This window comes from Microchirus variegatus, assembly GCF_963457635.1.
Source record: "Microchirus variegatus genome assembly, chromosome: 1".
In the NCBI taxonomy this organism is placed as follows: Eukaryota; Metazoa; Chordata; class Actinopteri; order Pleuronectiformes; family Soleidae; genus Microchirus; species Microchirus variegatus.
In genome coordinates, this window is record NC_139802.1 from 14,483,928 (window position 1) to 14,503,276 (window position 19,349).

At 41.0% G+C, this 19,349-nt stretch overlaps 3 protein-coding genes across 3 annotated transcripts; 1 reads left to right on the plus strand and 2 right to left on the minus strand.

The window, feature by feature from the left end:
* Window positions 1-669: 669 nt before the first annotated feature.
* On the plus strand, window positions 670-6,103 carry cdcp1a (CUB domain containing protein 1a; the record flags this gene model as incomplete). The annotated part of the gene is made up of 9 exons (XM_083899768.1): window positions 670-787; window positions 1,894-2,103; window positions 2,200-2,559; window positions 2,647-3,009; window positions 3,793-3,984; window positions 4,439-4,813; window positions 4,906-5,262; window positions 5,439-5,523; window positions 5,659-6,103. The coding sequence occupies 9 exons, from the start codon at window positions 670-672 to the stop codon at window positions 6,101-6,103; spliced, it is 2,505 nt and encodes an 834-aa protein (XP_083755894.1).
* A 2,763-nt stretch (window positions 6,104-8,866) lies between these two features.
* Window positions 8,867-10,061, minus strand: clec3ba (C-type lectin domain family 3, member Ba). Its single transcript, XM_083908024.1, has 3 exons — window positions 9,891-10,061; window positions 9,698-9,796; window positions 8,867-9,605 (listed from the first exon to the last, which is right to left on the minus strand). Exons 1-3 carry the CDS (start codon window positions 9,985-9,987, stop codon window positions 9,205-9,207), a joined length of 597 nt encoding a protein of 198 aa, XP_083764150.1. The 5' UTR covers window positions 9,988-10,061; the 3' UTR covers window positions 8,867-9,204.
* Window positions 10,062-12,653: 2,592 nt separating this feature from the next.
* On the minus strand, window positions 12,654-18,593 carry fez2a (fasciculation and elongation protein zeta 2a; the record flags this gene model as incomplete). The annotated part of the gene is made up of 10 exons (XM_083899814.1): window positions 12,654-12,670; window positions 14,083-14,148; window positions 14,239-14,314; window positions 15,490-15,570; window positions 15,733-15,998; window positions 16,562-16,697; window positions 16,804-16,917; window positions 17,090-17,198; window positions 18,199-18,327; window positions 18,424-18,593. The coding sequence occupies 10 exons, from the start codon at window positions 18,591-18,593 to the stop codon at window positions 12,654-12,656; spliced, it is 1,164 nt and encodes a 387-aa protein (XP_083755940.1).
* Between the last annotated feature and the right edge of the window lie 756 nt (window positions 18,594-19,349).

Below are 19,349 nucleotides of genomic sequence, written 5' to 3' on the forward strand. Positions count from 1 at the left end.
TTCTTATGGGTATCACAACATTCACAAATCATGGTCGGCCTAAATCTCCATAATGGGGGTAAAAAAAAAAGAAGAAAAAAGCTCTGCACTGAAAATCTATTCAGCTGTGTAATAATAAAACAGCTTTCTCTAAAGCAGGGGTCTCAAACTAATACTTATCCCATTATTAAATGTATCACATACAACATTCAATTACATATATAAATACACTTGTTAGGGCCCGAGCAACGAATCGGTGTGGACGAAAGGGCTCCTGGCACAAACACTATTATTTATGTAATTTAAAATAAATGTCTGTTTTAGATATTAATACATTAATTTTGACCACAATAGAAGTGTACTACTTACTTTTATTTTTAACGGGGAGTAAATGGGGCTATTAATTTCCATGTTCAGTTTAAACACACAATGAAACCGCACTGTTTGTGGCGGTTTTCCTTTGTCATTGTAAGCTATTTGAATTATTACCTGTCAAAATCAAAATGGCCGACGTGGCCACGCCTCGACCTCGACTTTACCTGCTGTTGTGACTCACTCCCCGCTGTTGCTTCGAGGAAGTGGAGGCGTTGAGTCTCGGTGCCTGCGGGTGCGTTGATTTCTGAGAAGAAGGAAAAAGGACGAGAAAATGTTGCGCATTGAGGTGTTCGTTGTGAGGTTGGAGCGTTGACCATGTGGACCAAAGTTACTGATGTTCAGTGTGGGACAGCCGGGGCCAGCATGTCCCTGTCAACACTCACTGTGTGTCTACGCGTATTTGTTCTGACCTGCATCGTCTCCACTGTACCAGGTGAGTTTGACTTTAATTTTTAACGCATACACTGCGAAAGGTGGTGGACCACAACTGTTAAAACGGTGTATTTATGGAATACTGTTCGATTATTGAGACAGGAACGCACAACACCAATACCATTACCTGTCATTGTTTACTGATAAGATGTTACAGAGAAACTGTTGCGACCAGAAGGACTTTAATCGGATTAATTCAAGTTGTAAGAGGAGATACTGATTTATCTGTTGATTATTTGTTTCTTGATTCATCTCTTGGTTCATAAAATATTCGAACACATTTGAAAAATGTCGATTAAAATCCCTGTGTACCTAAAGAGTCTTATTAGAGGAGCAAAGAAACCATGGCAGAACATATTTACGCTCAAGAAACTGAAATCACTTTCATTTTAAAAAGAAACACTAGATTAACAGATTATCAAAATTGTAGATTTTTCATTTAGTAGCCATTTGCCAGTCAATTAATCAGTTGTTGCAGCCTGTCTTGCAATTGCTTTACAACACTATATGGAACTATAATGTGGAGAAAAAGCTAAATACACCAATAGCTTTGTGGCTTCTGCCATCACATTGAAAATTGGAATTATATGTATTATGTGCAAATTGTAAAAACAAATAGCTTTTTATCTATCTATCTATCTATCTATCTATCTATCTATCTATCTATCTATCTATCTATCTATCTATCGTCTCAGTGTTTGACTGGGCTCTATATGACTGGACTGTGTGGTTGACTGTTGTTTTGGTCACAATCCTCACCATCCACAAGCGACACACTAATGACCTGATGTGTCATACATCTTGTCAAATGAAAGGTTGTGTCTGTGTTGTTCTCTGGAAGAGCAAATACGGATACATATAGAGAGAGTACAGCAAATTTGGGATACGTGACGAAGCAGGCAGTTGATTTATATCGCACATTAGTTGCCATAGTGTGTGTGTGAACATGACCCTGTTTGTTATGTTAGTCATAGAAGGAGTGGAGCCTACTCGTCAGCTCTATCTCTCAGCTCATTTAGTCATACCGACTCTGTAACGCTTTATATATTCTGATTTTCAGCCATGTCACAGTGGTGGATTTTATCTCATTGTTTGTTTGTTTTTCAGGGGTCCAAATGCTGACCATCACCCCTGACAGAGGCAGCACAATCGACATTAGCAGTACTCGGGTAAGAGGTTGTAAAGTGTGCACAGGTGCAGGACGCTCACGGCGATGTGATGCATCTCTCCTGTTACAAGCCAACACTCCAGTCTCAGTGGAGTTTGATTGTTCCAGACCTCAAGATGAATTCAGAGTAGAAATTAGCCGCAGTATAGGTAAGATTGCTGCAATATCCATTTATGGGAAAACAAGATATTCTGAAAAGTTTGACTTACTAAGTAATCAACATTAATGCAAAATGTTTTCCTCAGAATGCTCAAAGTCATGCAGTATCCACATCGTCCAAACTGACTCTGGATCACTTCCTTTGCTGAATTTTAACCGCAAGTTCACCTGGAACCTGAAAACAACGTCACGAAAAGCAGTCAAAATTGACTTCACTGAGACAGGTCTGACACAGATTAATCCAGCTGAAAGATGTCCTGACAGACACAGCTACACCCTCCAGGCCGTCCAGAAGACAGGGACTGTGGCCGTTGGGAAATACTGCAGAAAGGGTGCTATCAGGAGCGCTCAGATACTAATTGTGGGCAGCTTTTCTCTGGAGGTCCCAGCAGGGCAGACGCTGCAAAAAGGCCAGTTTGATGTGTCTGTCGGGGAGGAAATCAAGTGTGAGTTGGATGAAGTTTTCCACCTCATTTTTTTTCCTCATGTGTCTTTCAAAGTCACTTTATTGCATTTTCTTGTCTCTCTCCTAGCCCTTGCCAAAATCACACTGACGTTACCTCAAGGGAAATCGTCCACAGAGCTGCTCTCTCCTAACTACCCAGACAGCTTTCCTGATGACGATGTGATGGAGTGGAGCTTTCATGTCCCGGACAAACACAAGACGACCGTTAGGTTCCTGAACCTCTCACAGCCGACTTGTCTGAAGAAGGACACGGCAGTGGAGTACCACAGCAAATGGAGAGGGGCGTCGGTGCTGGGTCTGATGGAGCCTCAGTTGGAACAGAAGGCAGGGGACTTCTCCATGACATTGAGAAACTGTGAGATGGACAGAAGACGAGCAGGTTCTCCTGGACTTAGCCTCAGCATCCAGCTGTCTACATCAAGTTCATCAGGTTTGTGCCTCATCTGCAGTTCATCTGATATGTTTATTTGGTTTTGCTGTAAGGTTTTGAAGGTTGTGCATTTGGCCTTTTGACATGTTTTGTTCACTTGTTAACATCTCAGATATTCATGAAATTACTCACATATTCTCAGTCTCGGTACAACACTTTTCAAGACCAGCAGTTGTCTTAAATGGAGACATTTAGACTGGTTAGTGAACTCAGTGGAGCATTAAGCTTCTGATGAGACAGATATTAACACCTCTTCAGTCTGTAACATTGTTTATTCAATCTAAAGTAATGATAAGCTAGTGGTGCTAGTGTTGTGTCTGAAAGTTTGATTAAATTGGATCAGAATATCAAATGAAGAAAAAGTTAATGTTTTTACACTAGTGATCACACACTAGTGTAAAAATGTGGAGGATGTCTCCCACATGTTGCAGCAGGTTTGTCTCAAAATGATCCCTTTTTTTATCTGATCATGTTACAACACAGTTGCTGTTCCATTAGTCAGGGGGTGTTACAGAACTTGAGACACTGTGGGTGTTTAGAAAGTGGGCCTCAGGATCTTTATCTGAGCCCTTGGGTCAGAAGTTTGGGGAGCTCTGAGGTTGCCTCATTGCTGAGTCATGAATGACAACAGCATCACTTCCTCCAGTGACTGGGGAATCCCTTTAAGCTCTGTCAGTTTCTTTCAAATACCTGTCCAATGTGTTTGTAATGATCAATCATGATTTCATTGCTTACGTGTGCGATGGAAAGAGATCAATTTTAATTTTTATGACTTTTCTTTAGTGCTGTGTAAAGTGGACCTAAGCAAAATTGAGGGCCTTTTACTCTACATCGAGAAGATGAGACCAGCATCTGCCTGTGAGATGAAAATCAACTCTGTGAGAAAGGACAAGATCACAGTCGCATCAAATAGTGATCTGTCTTTCCAGGACTGTTTGCCTGAAGATGTACAAGTCACCGCCACGAGAGTCATAGGTAAATTCAAATTCAAATCTCGGACAGGGTTTCCCTGGGAATGGCATCATGGAATCAGTATTTCATTTCATTACTTTTTTAGTGACTCAAAGGCTTTGTTTACACTCACACCATTGCATTCATATTAATATTGTTCAAAGCAGATTTGTTGCTGTGGAGCATGCTCAGAGCTACCAGACAAACTTGAGTCTGACTGAACATATTCATGGAGTTGTAATTTGACTCCTAGTCAAATTATCTGGGTGTGTTAGTCGCATGTTAAAGTATTGTATCAGTATGTGTATAGAGATTATATCAAAACGTGTGGAGCTGATGGGCTTAATGATCACTGTGTTAACACATTTAACAAATTGTTTTATGGTTAAAAGTTGCGCATCACAGATTTAAAGAGACCTGTCTTTTCCAACATTCTGTTTCATTAAATGTTATTTTATGACCTCTACTTTCACGTCAGAGTGTGGTCGTCATCTCAAAGACTGCCCGAAGGCTCCGGTTCGTCTCTCATTGCCTGTGCTACCTAGCTGCCTCCCTGCCCCTCTGAGTAGCATCACCTGGAGTCTGCGTCCTCCGCCGCATGGCACCGTGGAGCTGACCGCTCCCACAGGGCCCTTAAAGCAGAGCCTACCTACACAGCCATGCAATGACAGTATTATGATCAGTGTGGCCGAAGATGATGGTGCTCCTATTGGACACTTCTGCCCACAAGGAGCCATACAGAAGATCCAGATCCACACCAACATGTCTGTTACTGTGTCCAAGATGGGCAGTAACACACTGAGGACATCTTACAGAAATGTGCTGGATGCCTGTTTTAAAGAAGAAATATCAGGTAAGAAGCAGCTTTGGTTTAATTAAAATGAAAACATTGTATTTGAGTGATATTTAATCTTTATGAATTATTAATTTGTACCTCACGTTTAGAAAGATACATATTCACTGTCGCCCCAAAGAAAGACAAGCCTGTGCTTTTGGCCACTCCTGGATGGCCAGTTGGAATGAAGTATCCCTCCACCGTCTCCTGGATTGTCTCCGTCCCCCCAAAGATGGAGGCACACCTGATGTTTGCCAATCTCAGCCAGCCCAAGTGCAGCAACGGCCACACCGGTATCAGAGTGCAGAGAGTCGGCCGCCTGGAGGAGGACTACAGCCGCAGGGAGGATGAAGAGGCAGAGCATGAGATTGTTGTCTCTGGAACATTCTACCTCAACATGTCCAGCTGTATGCCCGAGAGAGGACACTTCAGCGTCATCAGTAGCGTCACCCTGCGGCAGAGCAAGAGTAAGAGGAAAATGCATTTTTATTAATGGGAAAAATACATTTACACACTCAAATAAAAGTATACAGTATTGTACAAAATAGGGTGTCAGACATTGCATTACAAGGATTATGCAGTTAAAAAAAAAAAAAGAGTATGACATATGACAGGCCTAATTTGTTATTTTTCTTATATTTAGGTCTTCTGTTGATCATCCTGAGTGTGGTGGCTGCTCTACTGGTCATTTTTGTGATTGTGCTGGTTGTGGTCTGCGTGGTGATTAAGTGAGTGCACTGGTTTTATCACCTGCTTTTTTTCCTCTTGTGAAAAGATCACACAGATGTAATGTCATTTAAGTGGACAACAGTTGATTTACAAGAGATGTGGTATTTAACTAGAATGTCTTTCCTGCCAAACAGAAAGAAGAAGAAGAGGTTGAATCATGAGGTGTCCATCTACAACCCAAATGGCACCAGTTTCCTGCCTGGACAAACCAACTTCCCTAAATCACGCGAAGACAATGAGTCCCATGTGTACGCCTCCATTGAGGACTCTCTCATTTACACACACCTGCTGAGAAAGGGGATGGAGATTGGTGTCTATGGAGAAACCGATGCAAATCATTCCTTCACAGGACACACAGAGTCACAAAAGCCATTGGTTTCTAAAGGCTCCAATGCTGACGAAACAGAGGTCGGGGTGTATGAAACCTATCTGAACTCAAATCAACAAGCTCCTCCACTTCCCAAAAGACCTCCAAGCCAACCCCTGGTGGACAATGAGATTTACCAGAGTGAGGACATTAATGGGGGTGAACATTCTCCAGATCTGGGGCTGAGGCTGGAGCCAGAAGGAGGAAACTGATTGGATTCAGCTTTTTTTTTCTCCTTACCTTACCTACTTGAACATATGAGATAACAATTCCCTGGCGCCTATGTGATCACCTGCCTTGAAAGAAGCGATTATATTTCTTATTCTTCTTTCAAGCACAGATTTGCACCAAAGCCAGGCATTAAATCACCCTGTACAAATGTGTATAGCTCTTACCTTATTTCATTTTACATGAAGACACATTTGTTTTTAAACATAGTACTTAACCACTCTCTTTATACCACTTTTTGCCACCATAAAGTGCTTTTGGGCAATGAATGTTTTCTATTTTGGCATATTTTATTTCTGTATTTTTGTACATATAGATATTTGTACAGGTGCAAACCTGTTTTCTATTTGCTGAGTTTATAATATTTGTAATTTAACCTCCAAGAGAGGACACTGCTGTTGCAATACATTGCTCTTTATAGCATAATCAATATCTGATGGCCTGTTGCAGGAGATTGCAACAGCAGTGTGTGTGAATAGAGTGAACTGTCATTTTTTCATCACTTGTGGGTTTTGTTACACCATAAATGTGCCTTCCATGGATAACTATGTTAAACCAAATAAAGATATAGAGTTGTTTTCACCCTAAAATATATAAAAACTGGTTCCTTTTTGGATTAATAGTGTATTTCAAGATCGATCTACTGCCAAGTTATCCATTTCTGATACACTACAGACCTTTTTTTATTTTGTTGTATTTGTTGCTGCAGCATCATGGAATAAACATCTTTGAAAACTCTTAAGTGCACTAGTTTACTTATTACACAGAAACATCAGTGTTTTTTTCCCTTGTATGGACGTCCGAGTTAATTACATGAATATTACATGTGAATATGGAGCTTCTACATTAGCCACCATGACCAGTTAGCAGTTGCTACATTAGCCACCAAGATCAGTTAGCAATTGAAAGAAATAGTTCATAGCTGTTACATTAGCCATTTCATTATTCACCTTGACCATTAGCTACTACTACATTAGCCAACATAACCATTTATGAGTCACCACAACCTATTAGCAGCTTCTACATTAACCAGCAAGATCAGTCTGCAACTGAAAAAAACAGTAGCTGCTACATTAGCTACCCCAACCATGTTAGCAGCTTCTACATTAGCTACCAAGACAGTTAGAAACTGGGGGGGAAAACAGCTAGTGGTTGCTTCATTAGCCACCTAGACCACTTAGCAACTGGAAAAGCAAGAACAAGTTCCCTTATTACACAAAGAAACATCAGTTTTTTTCCCCTTGTATGGACGTCCAAGTTAATTCCATGAAACCTGTGAATATGGAGCTTGTACATTAGCCACCGTGACCAGTTGCTACATTAGCCACCAATCTCAGTTAGCAACTGAAAGAAATAGTTCATAGCTGTTACATTAACCATTTCATTATTCACCTTGACCATTAGTTACTACTACATTAGCCAACGTGACCATTTGAGTCACCACAACCTGTTAGCAGCTTCTACATTAACCACCAAGATCAGTCTGCAAATGAAAAAACAGTAGCTGCTACATTAGCTACACCCACCCTGTTAGCAGCTTCTACATTAGCTACCAAGACAGTTAGAAACTAGAAAGAAAATAAAAAGAAAAAACTGGTAGTTGCTACATTAGCCACCAAGACCACTTAGCAACTGTAAAAGCAAGAACGTTAGCAGATATTACATTAGCCACTGTGCCTTGTTCTGTTACATTAGCTTTTTCATTATTCACCATGACTAGTTAGCAGCCTCTAATCAGTCACCATGAATAAGTTAGCAACTTCTTCATGAGTCACCATGACAATTAGTAGCTGCTCAATTAACCAATGTGGCCTGTGTCGTTACATTAGCCACCCTGACCAGTTAGCAGCTTCTACATTAGCCACCAAAACCAATTAGCAACTGCAATATAAGTCCTGTGCCAGCCATAGTGACCTGAAAATGTCACTATGACCAATTATACGATTTTACACTAGCCATGAAGACAAAAGCTGGTTCAACAGCCACCATGAGCAGTTGTTAGATGAATTATTGCAACAGGGACAGTTAAAAGCTGTCCCACTGATACCATCACCCACAAACATGTCAACTTTTTAGATCATTGGTTTTCTTTGGACCGCATAACTCAAGTAAGGAAACGTTACTGATCAACAATTACCATTGGCTGGGCAAGTTCTTTTTGACGCACCGAGAACAGGGGGATTCCATTCAGTGTGGTAAATTCCCTCCTGCAGTTCAGAAAATGAACAGCAGATGGAGACACATTTCTAATTTTTAATAGCGTGTCTGGTAACAAAGTTAAAAACTCAGTGAACAACATGGACTGGTTTTGCTTAAGAGCTGTTGTAAAGTTAGGTGTGACCATACATAATTGCTCTGTGTTTCTGTTGAAGGGACTCTCTCCCCCAAAACAGTGACACTCACATCAGTGCTTGTCCATGCAGATATAAACCCTTTGTTTGGGTGACAATATACACATGTACTTTTATCTAGAAAAGAAAAGAAATCTTCAGAGACTTAATCATAATTAACTCAAAAAAGACCATCCAAATGATAAAGGATTGCCATTTGGATACACAAGGTTCTCGAAACATTGGTTGGCCTTTGTTAATCTTGCAAGATAGAGGAGTGTATTGCCACTATGGGAAACTGAAGTTCTTTTTCGAGCATTTCTTCTGTATCTTTGAACAGAATGAAAGGACTGCATCTGAGGAGACACGTTTATTGGTCATAATGTAATATATAAACAGTATACTTATACAGTCAGAAACAGGAAATATAGGTTAGACATTATAAAAGATGCTGTTTACAAAACAAAGTGAAGCTATCCAGTGGCGTTGTCTTTCTTGAATTTGTGTTCCAAAACATGTGGAATGTTAAAGAACATTTTACTGAATACATGTAAGATATCATGTGCCAGTGAGTTTAGCTTATACATTGACATAGTGTGTACAAGACCATCGACATTACAAAGACTTGGTCAAGAAAATGTGAGATTAAGATAAATGCATTACATAATTGTACCTGATAGCAATCAAATGCTCTACATGATTGATGAAAAGCACGTATTGTTCCTATAAGAGTCATGTAGATGTTACAAACACTCTCAGATGATGTTGAACTCACACACCGAGGCCTTCTCGGCCTTGCAGCTCTCATCGAACCACTTCCCTTTCGCTGTGGTGGAGAGGACGGCACAGTTCTGGCTGCGTCCTCCGTCTGGCTGCAGAGTGATCTCTGTCTCCCAGTTCTTGAAGCGCACACCGGACCCTGACTGGTCCACCCACTGACCGTCAGTCACCATGTCATTGATGCCCAGCCAGACATGCTCCTCTGGGCCAATGCTCTGGCGCACGTAGCTGTAGAGCTGATCGTTCTCGTCTCCTGTCAGAGGAGTGCCCAGGCTGCCTCCTTTAGCGATGCAGTCATCACTGGCAGCATGGAAAGTCTTCTTCACTGGGTCAGCCAGGAAACACTTGCCGGGGATCTTTGTGCCCCTTAGACAAACTGAAGAGGAAAGCTTTTAGAGTCAGATGTTTAAACAGAGATCATACTGTCACTTTTGCTGCAACATAATGTGATATTTTGGTCTGCAATACCTGTGTGCAGAGCCTGCTGTTCTTTCATCACATTCAGCTCCTGCACGATGTCACTTATTTGTTTTTTCAGCTCCTCGATGGCCGCACTGTTCGCAGAGTCTGAAAAGAGTATGTTCAGTAACGTGTTACATCGTCATATCGTTCAGGAAAAGTTAGATTGTTTTCCTTTTCTTCAAATTTAACTCAGTCCTACCTTTCTTGCCATTCCTTTTCTTTGATGTGCTCTGCTGAAAAGTGCAGTGAGCCAGCAGAAGAAGGTAAAACATCAACCAAAGTCCCCGAGTCTCCATAACGCTTTTTTAAAAATAAAACAAAAAACACGTTAAAAACAACGACCAGAGGGAAAAAAGCTGTTTTGGTGCAGCACCAGCAAAGCTCCCCACAGCTCTGTGTCCTGGCCAGACTGTTGTGTTTTACAAGAGCTGTATGAGGAAATCTTATCTCCGTGAAAACAAATGTTTTGCAGATGTTTAACAGGCATTCGTGTTGCTTTTGAACTTTGGAAAGGAAGATGGATATACAGGATGTACCGACAACCATGACTCTGGATCCATATGCTTGCAATGTGTCAGTAAAGACAGAACAGCTGAGCCTTTTCTGAATGAGTGTTAGATCACACTTCTTATGCAATCACAATGGAAACATGTTAAAATTAAAAAATGTGCTTATAACCTACCAAATAATAGGTTACAATTGTTTTTTAGTCACTACTTTGCAGTGGAACTACATATTTAATCCTTTGTTTTCTTGTGAGAGTCTGTTGTGTTGCTGCTGAAGGCTCCACCAGGACACAGGGTGGATGTTTTGGGATTTTTTTCCAGTGACCACATCTGGATCCTTTCAGTAAGCTGTAGGCGGTGCAGATGACATGTGGCCCAAACGGACACTTATATAATGAGGGAAGACATTTGTGAAAATAATATTTGCTAATGTTTCATCTCATAGAGCAGGGGTGTCAAACTCATTTTCACTGAGGGCCACATCAGCATAATGGTTACCCTCAAAGGGCCAAATGTAAGTGTAAGACAGAATAAATGTAACTAAATGTAAACGCACCCTCAGAAAAAGACGTAGATTGTACTCTTTGACGACCGACACGGCCTCATAACACAAAAGAAAGAACACAGAAGAAAGAAAGTTTTTTCTCCTTGAAGCACAAACATGTATTTGCCTTCCCATCTTTCTAGAAACTGCCTTCCATCTGCATCACTCATTCTCTTCATGGACATTTTGGGATCATTTGTGGATATTTCAATCTCAGTTTCATTCATCGCATGATGCATATACAATGATACACTGCAATCTAGTGGCGGGATACTGTCACTTCTCGGGGAACGCAATCACCATGATTGTGTTACCCGGAAATGTAGCTTACGGTCAATACACGACTTAAAGCAGCATAGACCTCGCGGGTCACATAAAATGATGTGGCGGGCCACATCTGGCCCCCGGGCCTTGAGTTTGACACGTGTCATAGACTATCAAGATGATTTTTCAGTTGCATTGTGAGCATTGCCAACAATGAGAAATTGTTGATGTTTTCAAATGTCTTGTTTTGTCTACAAACCAAAACGATTCAGTTTTAATGATTTCTTTTTTTTATATGGAGCAAAGAAACAAGGAAATATTCACATTTAAGAAGCTGAAAATTCAGAAAACTTTGTTTTGATTATTGAAAAAAGCACTCAAAACGATTAACCGTTTATCAAAATAGTTGCACTCAGAATGGCCTTTTATATAAGAAATGGGAAACTATGTAACTTTTTCACCTTCTGTTTATGTGCAGCATAAAGCAAAAAGTAGACAATGTTTTTTGATGCAGGTACCAAAACTGAGCCGTCTCAGTATTCATTTAAATACCCGGGTTATTATAAATGATTGTTTATAGGGGTTAACCAGCTCTGGTGTAAATATAAGGACAACCCATAACTAAAAGGTGTTTCATAAGCCTGAGCAAAGCGTAAAACATTGTTGTATTGTGTGTTTAGTATCATTTCTGTTGTGAAATGAATTAAAAAAAATACTGGGATAAAGTGGGGATTTTATCAATATATTTGACATCAAATCATTGCAAAATGAATACAGTACTTTAAGTAGAACAGTTACATGACATTCACTGAAAATGAATGTCATTAGTGTACAAAAGTTCAGGCAACAGCAAAGGCAGCTTGTAAATACAAACAGAATAACAGTGCCCGGTGTGTGTGTGTGTGTGTGCTGCTCTGTGCACAGCAGACACTAGAGTCTCTGATTCAGAGTCACACAATACAGACAGTGCATGGGTCACAGTAAAATCATCACTCAAATGCATAGATAGTTAGTTAATTAATTAATCGTCTAATAATCACCTCGGCAACCAGCACTCATTTCTTCCAAAGAATAACAACAATGACGAGTGGTTTAGACACAGGAGAGCCAACAGCTCACAGACTGTTAGTACATGGAAGGCTTACATTATGTTTCCGCACAGTGTATTATACTGATGCACACTTGTCTGTATAATAGTTTATTGAATACTGCAACATCTACGCTCAATGAGCTTTGTGAATTTGTTCATTGCTCAGCGAAGAAGAAGAAGAACTTCAGAGAAGTACAAAGCCCTTTGAATCACAACTTTGCAACAAGCAAAGCTCAATATTTCCCCAAACATGAGTGCAGCTCCGATGCTTCGATAGCTCTGTCTGGGTATATTTCTCAAAATCATTTATCATTTTTAGAAAACTGTGTCACAATGCAAGAAAAATAAAAGCAGAAAAGGAAAATTCAAAAATCCACACAAGGTTTAAAAAAATCACAATTAAATACACAGAAAACAACATAAAAATTAGAAAACATGCAGAAATACAATAAGTGTGCTTCGTGTTTGAAGAAAATAAAAAAAGACATACAATGAGTCCTCTTCATCTTGTTGCCACGTTAAGCTTCTGCAAAGTATTAAGCACCGTGTACTGTTGGTCTATGTTGGGCAAAGAACTGCAACAAAAAAACAGAAGAGATGTAAATGAGCAGAGAGGTACAAGTGAACGGAGAGTGTTTCAGAAAAGGAAACGAGAAAAGGGAAAAATCACACCTGTGGCTTCACTGTACTCATCTCACAGAGGTTGGGTGAAACCAAGGATAAATATGTGCAGGCAACTAATAATCATAATAAAGCGTGTTCAACTGCAGGGTAAAGAGAAATCGATGCTATAGCGGGAATAAAACATGAGCAGTCGGGTCAGTAACTGTGAAAGGGGAGAAGTGACGGGGAACGTCAGGGTCAGACTGCACTGCACTTAAATGGTAGAGTGGGGGCGCTCTTTGTGACTCCCATTGTGAGCGACAACACAACACAAGTCAGTGCACGCATGGCATGGCATTGTGTCACAAACCTCCTCGTCCGTCCATCGCTCACACCAGAGCTAGCCGGTGTAAGGCAGCAATGAATTAGGCAGAGGCAGAACATGAAGAACAAAAGAACGAAAAAGAAAGTATGTGAAGTAGAGGACACAGAGAAGAGGACACAGAGGGAACACACTGGTCGCCTCATGATGTGCATCACATTTATAATATTTTATAAATATAATATACACAGAAAGTGCAGGTATTCTAGTATAATGTCTATTGGTACCGGTATACACAGTGGGCTGAAGCTATATGGTATGTATAAATATAAAGGATGTACAGTGGTGCAGATTGTTAGTATTACTAAACAATATTGTGGTGTGGATGAATTACTATATACAGAGTGTAGAGTCATGTACAGTGGTGCAATGACAGAATATGTAGTGTAAGTAGAATATAATGAAAAGAAGACGGAAAACAGGGACTAGTGCAATGATGATAATATAGTACTGCAATATATGCAGTATAGACAGTTCAATCCAGAGGGTTAGTGAGTGTTAAGCTCCTGTAGCGCCTCCCAGAGGGCAGGAGGGCAAACAGCCCATGTGCTGGGTGGTAGGAATCTTTCTTGATGGAATACTCCTGAACACACAGAATGTTTGCCCTCCTGCCCTCTGGGAGGCGCTACAAGAGCTTCCAGACTCCTACATTATGAGTTTCACACAATGAAAAAAACATCACATATAGATCTATATTTAAAGTAACATCTCGTGTTGGTCTACAATTTTGCTGATTTTTCAGCAATGTAAGATTTAAAAAGGTTGACTTCATTTCCTCAGAATCAGAGTGCATGCTGGTTCACTGGGCACAATGTCCTGACTTAAATGGTCATCAGTAAAACCTGTGCTTTTCCTGCTAAAACGTGTCAACATGGCTGCAGCGCAAATGGCCACTTTCAAGTGAACGTGATCACAATATGATCATTCATGACCTAAAACTCCAGTGCTGACCCTTCTCAGCATATCAGACGAGATGGGAGAGAGAGCGAGAGAGGGGCTCACCTTTGAGAATGTAGTCAGTCAAGAGACCAGGCACCTTGTCGCTGTCATCTCTCATCGCTTGCAGGACTGAAAAGCAGCAGACGGAGAGGAATTTATAGTTAAACAGTCACGGCCACACAAGCTCGAAGCACAGTGGGTGAAGATGAAGAAACGTACTCTTGGTCAGGATCTGGAGGTCCTCGATGGAAGGAGGATGTCCTTTCTCCTCATACGGGATGACTGTGGTCAAATACTGTGCACAGTGACAAGGACAGGGACTTTAACATTGAATCTTTATGTGGCATTTACTTAAGTTGCAGATGTGCTTTAATGTCGAGTATGAAGCATTTAGGAGGGTGTGTTGGTGTAAATTGAATTAAACTAACTATAATTATGTTTAAATGTTAAAAGACCGATTTAAAATGGTTTGGCTTTTAGGTGTGACGGTAACTCAGAGCGAGTCGTCTTTCAACTCGAAGGTTGTCTACAGTGTTGTTATGTAACAAAGTACAAATACTTTGTTATATTACTTAAGTACAAAATGCATGTATGTGTACTTTATTTTGTTCTTCATATTTCCAGCAACGTTTACTTTTACTCCACTACATTTCCTCTAACTATCTTTGTGACTCGTTACTACCAAATAAAATCAGAAGAAGAAGAGTTGGTATTATGGTCTGTGTAGAGCTTTTCTAGTCTCGATGAGCTGCTTTACTCTATAGTTTTGCCATTCACACGCATCTTTCATATTCCCATATCCCCTTCACACGCTGCAACATGGGGTTACAGTAAGTGTCTTGCTCAAGGACACAGACTAGCAGAGCCAGGAATTTACCCACAACCTACCAGTTGAAAGACAAATCACACTACCACTGAGCTACCGTGGCTCAAAAAACATTGGCTTACTTTTGACAGTGAATGTCATAGACTTTAAGACTTTTATTTTAGTAATTATAAAAAGTGACTTCAACTTCTACCTAACTAATTTTCTGCTAAAATCTTACTCAAGTATTCCTTTAAGTTAATATATACAAGGTTGTCTACATGCCGATGTGTCCTTGGGCAAGACACTTAACCCCACGACAGCTTAGAGTTGTCATCAAGACTAGAAAAGTGCAATATAAACACAGACCATTTACTTTTAACAACCTTAAAATAAGCCTTTTATATAAACGTCATGCTTTACAGAGGAACCTTTTTGTATTCCCATGTTTCTGCAACAGCCTGAACAGGCAAACTAGAGAGTGTTTGTGTTTTGCTCACTACACAAACAAAGAGTGTGAAGGCCACCATAGTCTGAAAAGTAAGATCACATGGATGCTTCTGTGAGACGACACTACTATCAAAGTGTACATTTTCATCACACACACAGCAGAAATGCTCAAGTTCAGCAGCAGAAAGAGAGAGAAGAGAGAAACGAGGAGTAACCTGTCTTTCACTGCTCCCACTCCCAAAAGTTTGCCTGAAGCTGTTTTGTATGACAGAGGAGAGTCCCTCCATGCTGAGGCGCTGAGCAGGAAGGAAGTGAAGTGGAGAAACAACAACAAGAAGAGAGATAATTAAAGAACAGAAGAGATGTTCAGGTGAAAAACAATAATTCAAGTGCGAGTAAAGAGAAAGATGTCAACATAGACTTCAGTAATATCACTATCACTGAAAGGAAGTACTGACTACTCCGAGTGTTTTCTCAGCGCGGCCGTGTGAAGACCCAGCTCCACCTTTGAACTTCTTCTTCTTCTTCAGCAGCTCGCGGTGCTCCTTCTGCCGGTTCTGAACATCGATGAGCACCGAGATGAAACTGTTCTTGACCTCTTTCTCGAAATCCAGCTCATCCCTGCGAGCCAGCTGCTGCACCAGCTCCTCCGAGAACCTCCTGATGTTCGTCTCCGTCTCCTCCAGACGTTCATTCAGCTCCGCCACACTCAGAGTCCTGACCCCTGGCAAGGTGAAAATAAAAATTAGCAAATTATAGACTAGAAAATACAGTGTACACAGGGAGGACACTGGTGCCTGTGCATTGATAACATTCAAAATAAACAGATTTATTTGAATGAATGGATTGAGTGGTGTGATGTGTGTCAGAGGTGTGTGTGTGCGCGCGTGTGTGTATGTCCTCCATTAAGCCGCTGCCACTGTCCTGCTTGCTGATTGGTTGCTGCTATGACGACATCTTACTTTTAATCTGGCAAGATTGAGCCCTGGACATGGGGGGGGATAACTCAGCTTCTTCTACCTCAGTGTTTCTGGTATGTATAGGCCACCGTAGGTCCCTAAAGGGTGAGCATGTTGCAATCTGCCGTCTCACCATTAGATGGCACTGATTCTTACACACTGGACCTTTAATTCTGATTATCTGATTCTATCAAGAATTGTTGAAGTGTATCATAAAACTATAAAAAATCCTAAAACTATAATATAACCATAACATATAATGACACCTTTATAGATATAGCGTGTATTATAGGGTATTGATTATTCGTCTGAATCAGCAGACACTCACTGTCCTTGAAGCCGGGGCTGCTGCTGTTAGAGCGCTGCGTGTCCAAAGAGAGCATGGACAAGTCTGACTGAGGCAGGTTGTCCTTTGCTTCCGTATCAGGCGAGTCCTGCATCATCTCCTCTATCTCCTCAATCACCTGAGAGTGTCAACAGGAAGAGAGAGAGAGTGTTACAACACTAGTTTAAAGAGGGATTTCAGCCATGTCACACAGACTCGTAGCCGTGTGGCTGCTTGTAACGTACCTGCTCTGCAGTGAAGAGGGGCTCCTCTGCCAGGCAAGAGACGATGATGGAGTGCATGTCCAGCTGCTCCCTCAGCTCCTCATCATCATCCGACAGCTCCGCCGTGACATCAGTCTGGACAGGAAGAGGACAGGGGGGGGAGGAGGGTTTAATCAGAGCACAATGAATATTTGAGATTTGTGAGATGAACAGATGAGAGATTTAGCAGGGGGGAGGGAGCGGAGTCAGGGAAAGTCAAGGGAAAGTGGGTCAGTTGGATGGTGGCGAAGTGGGTGGAGTCACTCACAGGTTTCTCCTCCAGGTTAAATACGGGGACGTGGAGGGAGCGCATTTGAGACCGTTTCCAGTCCACCGGCATCACTTGTCCATAGTTAGTGGTTAAAACTTTCCAAATTCTGTGGACGGACGAGAACAAACACATCATGACGATCGCGCCGTCCACCTTCATCACAACCTACATGTACTGTAACTGAGGCACAGAGGACACTGAATGTGAAAAGAGCACAGAAACACACCAACAAACGTCAGTCAGATTACTACGCACTCTTTTTAACAATATGTCACTGGATAAATGACACAGACTGTAAAAATGTAAATAAAAATTTAAAAATATATATATATTAGCTGAATCAGGTTTGGGCTATTTATTTCTTATTTTTGAGAGAACAATAGTTTGTTACAGATGGAGAATTAAGTCTCAGCACAAATGTGTTGTTAACACACTTTATACGTTCATAAATGGTGTAAAATGACTGTATCTGACCGATATCAGTATCAGTAGATACTCGAGTTTGTGATATTGGAATCATCCCATTCTTAGTATGTGCTTATTTGTATGTAGACTTTAAGTTAACTTTAAGTTACTTTGTTCAGTCCGAACAGTTAAATGTAAATAAAACATTGACAGGCAGCAAAACTTAAACATGAAAAAATGCTGCAAACGGTTTAGTGTTTTGTTTGAAAAAGGATCAATACAATATATGAAACAGTTAGTGATCATTTCACATGAATGAGGTGATATTACTAAGTATATCTGCAATAACAAAGGGTATTTTTATTATATCTACATGGCAGATAAAACAAATACATTGGTATTATTACAATAAAAATAGATATGTCAACTAATATCAGCCAATATCGACTTTTTGAAGCCATTTAAGGACAAATACAGATATCATACCGATATTAATGCATCGATCGCTTCTATTATGACTTGATCAAAGATGGCTGTCATTACAGCGTCACATCCTTTACAGAAAACAACGGATATAAACAACAATAGCACTGGTTTCACGTGTACACACTGAGGGTACATGTGTTTAATAAAGATGTGGAAATAACAGATGTGAGGATATTTTTTTATATAAACAAACAACCAGACAAACAACCACTCACTCGTCTTTCTCCAGCAGCGTGTCCTCGGTGATCTCACCCACGGCAGCGATGCTCTCTGTCCCGGCGTGAACATTTTGGAAGCACTCGGATAATCTGGCGTCAAACACGTTCACCAGCTCCTCCGTGGACCTAAAAGCACCACTTTCCCCCGGGGTAAAGCTACTGTTGTTCTCGTGCAGCTCGGGGACATCACCACCATCATCACCACCATCATCATGTCCCTGCAGCAGCAGCAGAAGTAGCAGCGGGAGCTGCGGCGTCGCTTCCCCCGAGGCGGTGCGGCCTGCGGCGGCCGCTGCTCGGCCTTTCAGCGGCAGCAGCTCCTGCTCCGAGTCCGTGTTTGAATCACCCACATGCGGCCAGTCGTCGTCAAGGTGTGCGGCAGCTGCAGCCATATCCCGGACCAGCTTAACAGCGCCGGGTAAAGGCTGAATGAGTGGCGGGACAGGAAGAGTCAGGCCCCGGCATCATCGTCTCTGTTTGCCCGCTCGCTCGCTCCCTCTCGCTGCTCCGGACAGTATGGCGGCTCCACGAGCTGTGACCAGGCAGCGTTACCATGGTGATGGTGAGGCGTTTCAGACTGAGCTGCACAATTATCCCTTTGAAGAGGAATAAACACGTTAATTAATTTAATTTTTTGTGTAAATAAAACTATTTTAGGTCCAATTTAGACAAACATAAATATGGAAAAATAAGCGACTGAACTAAAGAAAGAAAGAAATGCAAATGAACATTCGATAATTTAATACATAATAACAGCAATACTATACAATGTAAACAACAACAAAAACAAGGCACTGACAACTACACACAGTTTTAACGTAATATTTAAATTCACAACACAACACACGAATTATAAAATGCTGACAAAGTGTTTTAAATAAGGAGACAAAATAAAAAATGTTAAAAACATGTTATGGGAAAATAAATCAAGTCCCCATAATGTAAATTATTACATTTCAAGATTAAGACATGTTTTAAAGAGCCGGGTAGGGTCAGGATTAGGATTAGGCCACTAGTAAATTAAAGAGGTCAGGGTCTCCAAATCCTTTGAGGTGATGGAAACCAGTGTGTATGGGTGAGAGAGAGCGCCCACTGGTGGTGAAACAGGAACTCTGCACCTTGTGTTTCCCATGACAACGACCTCCCAA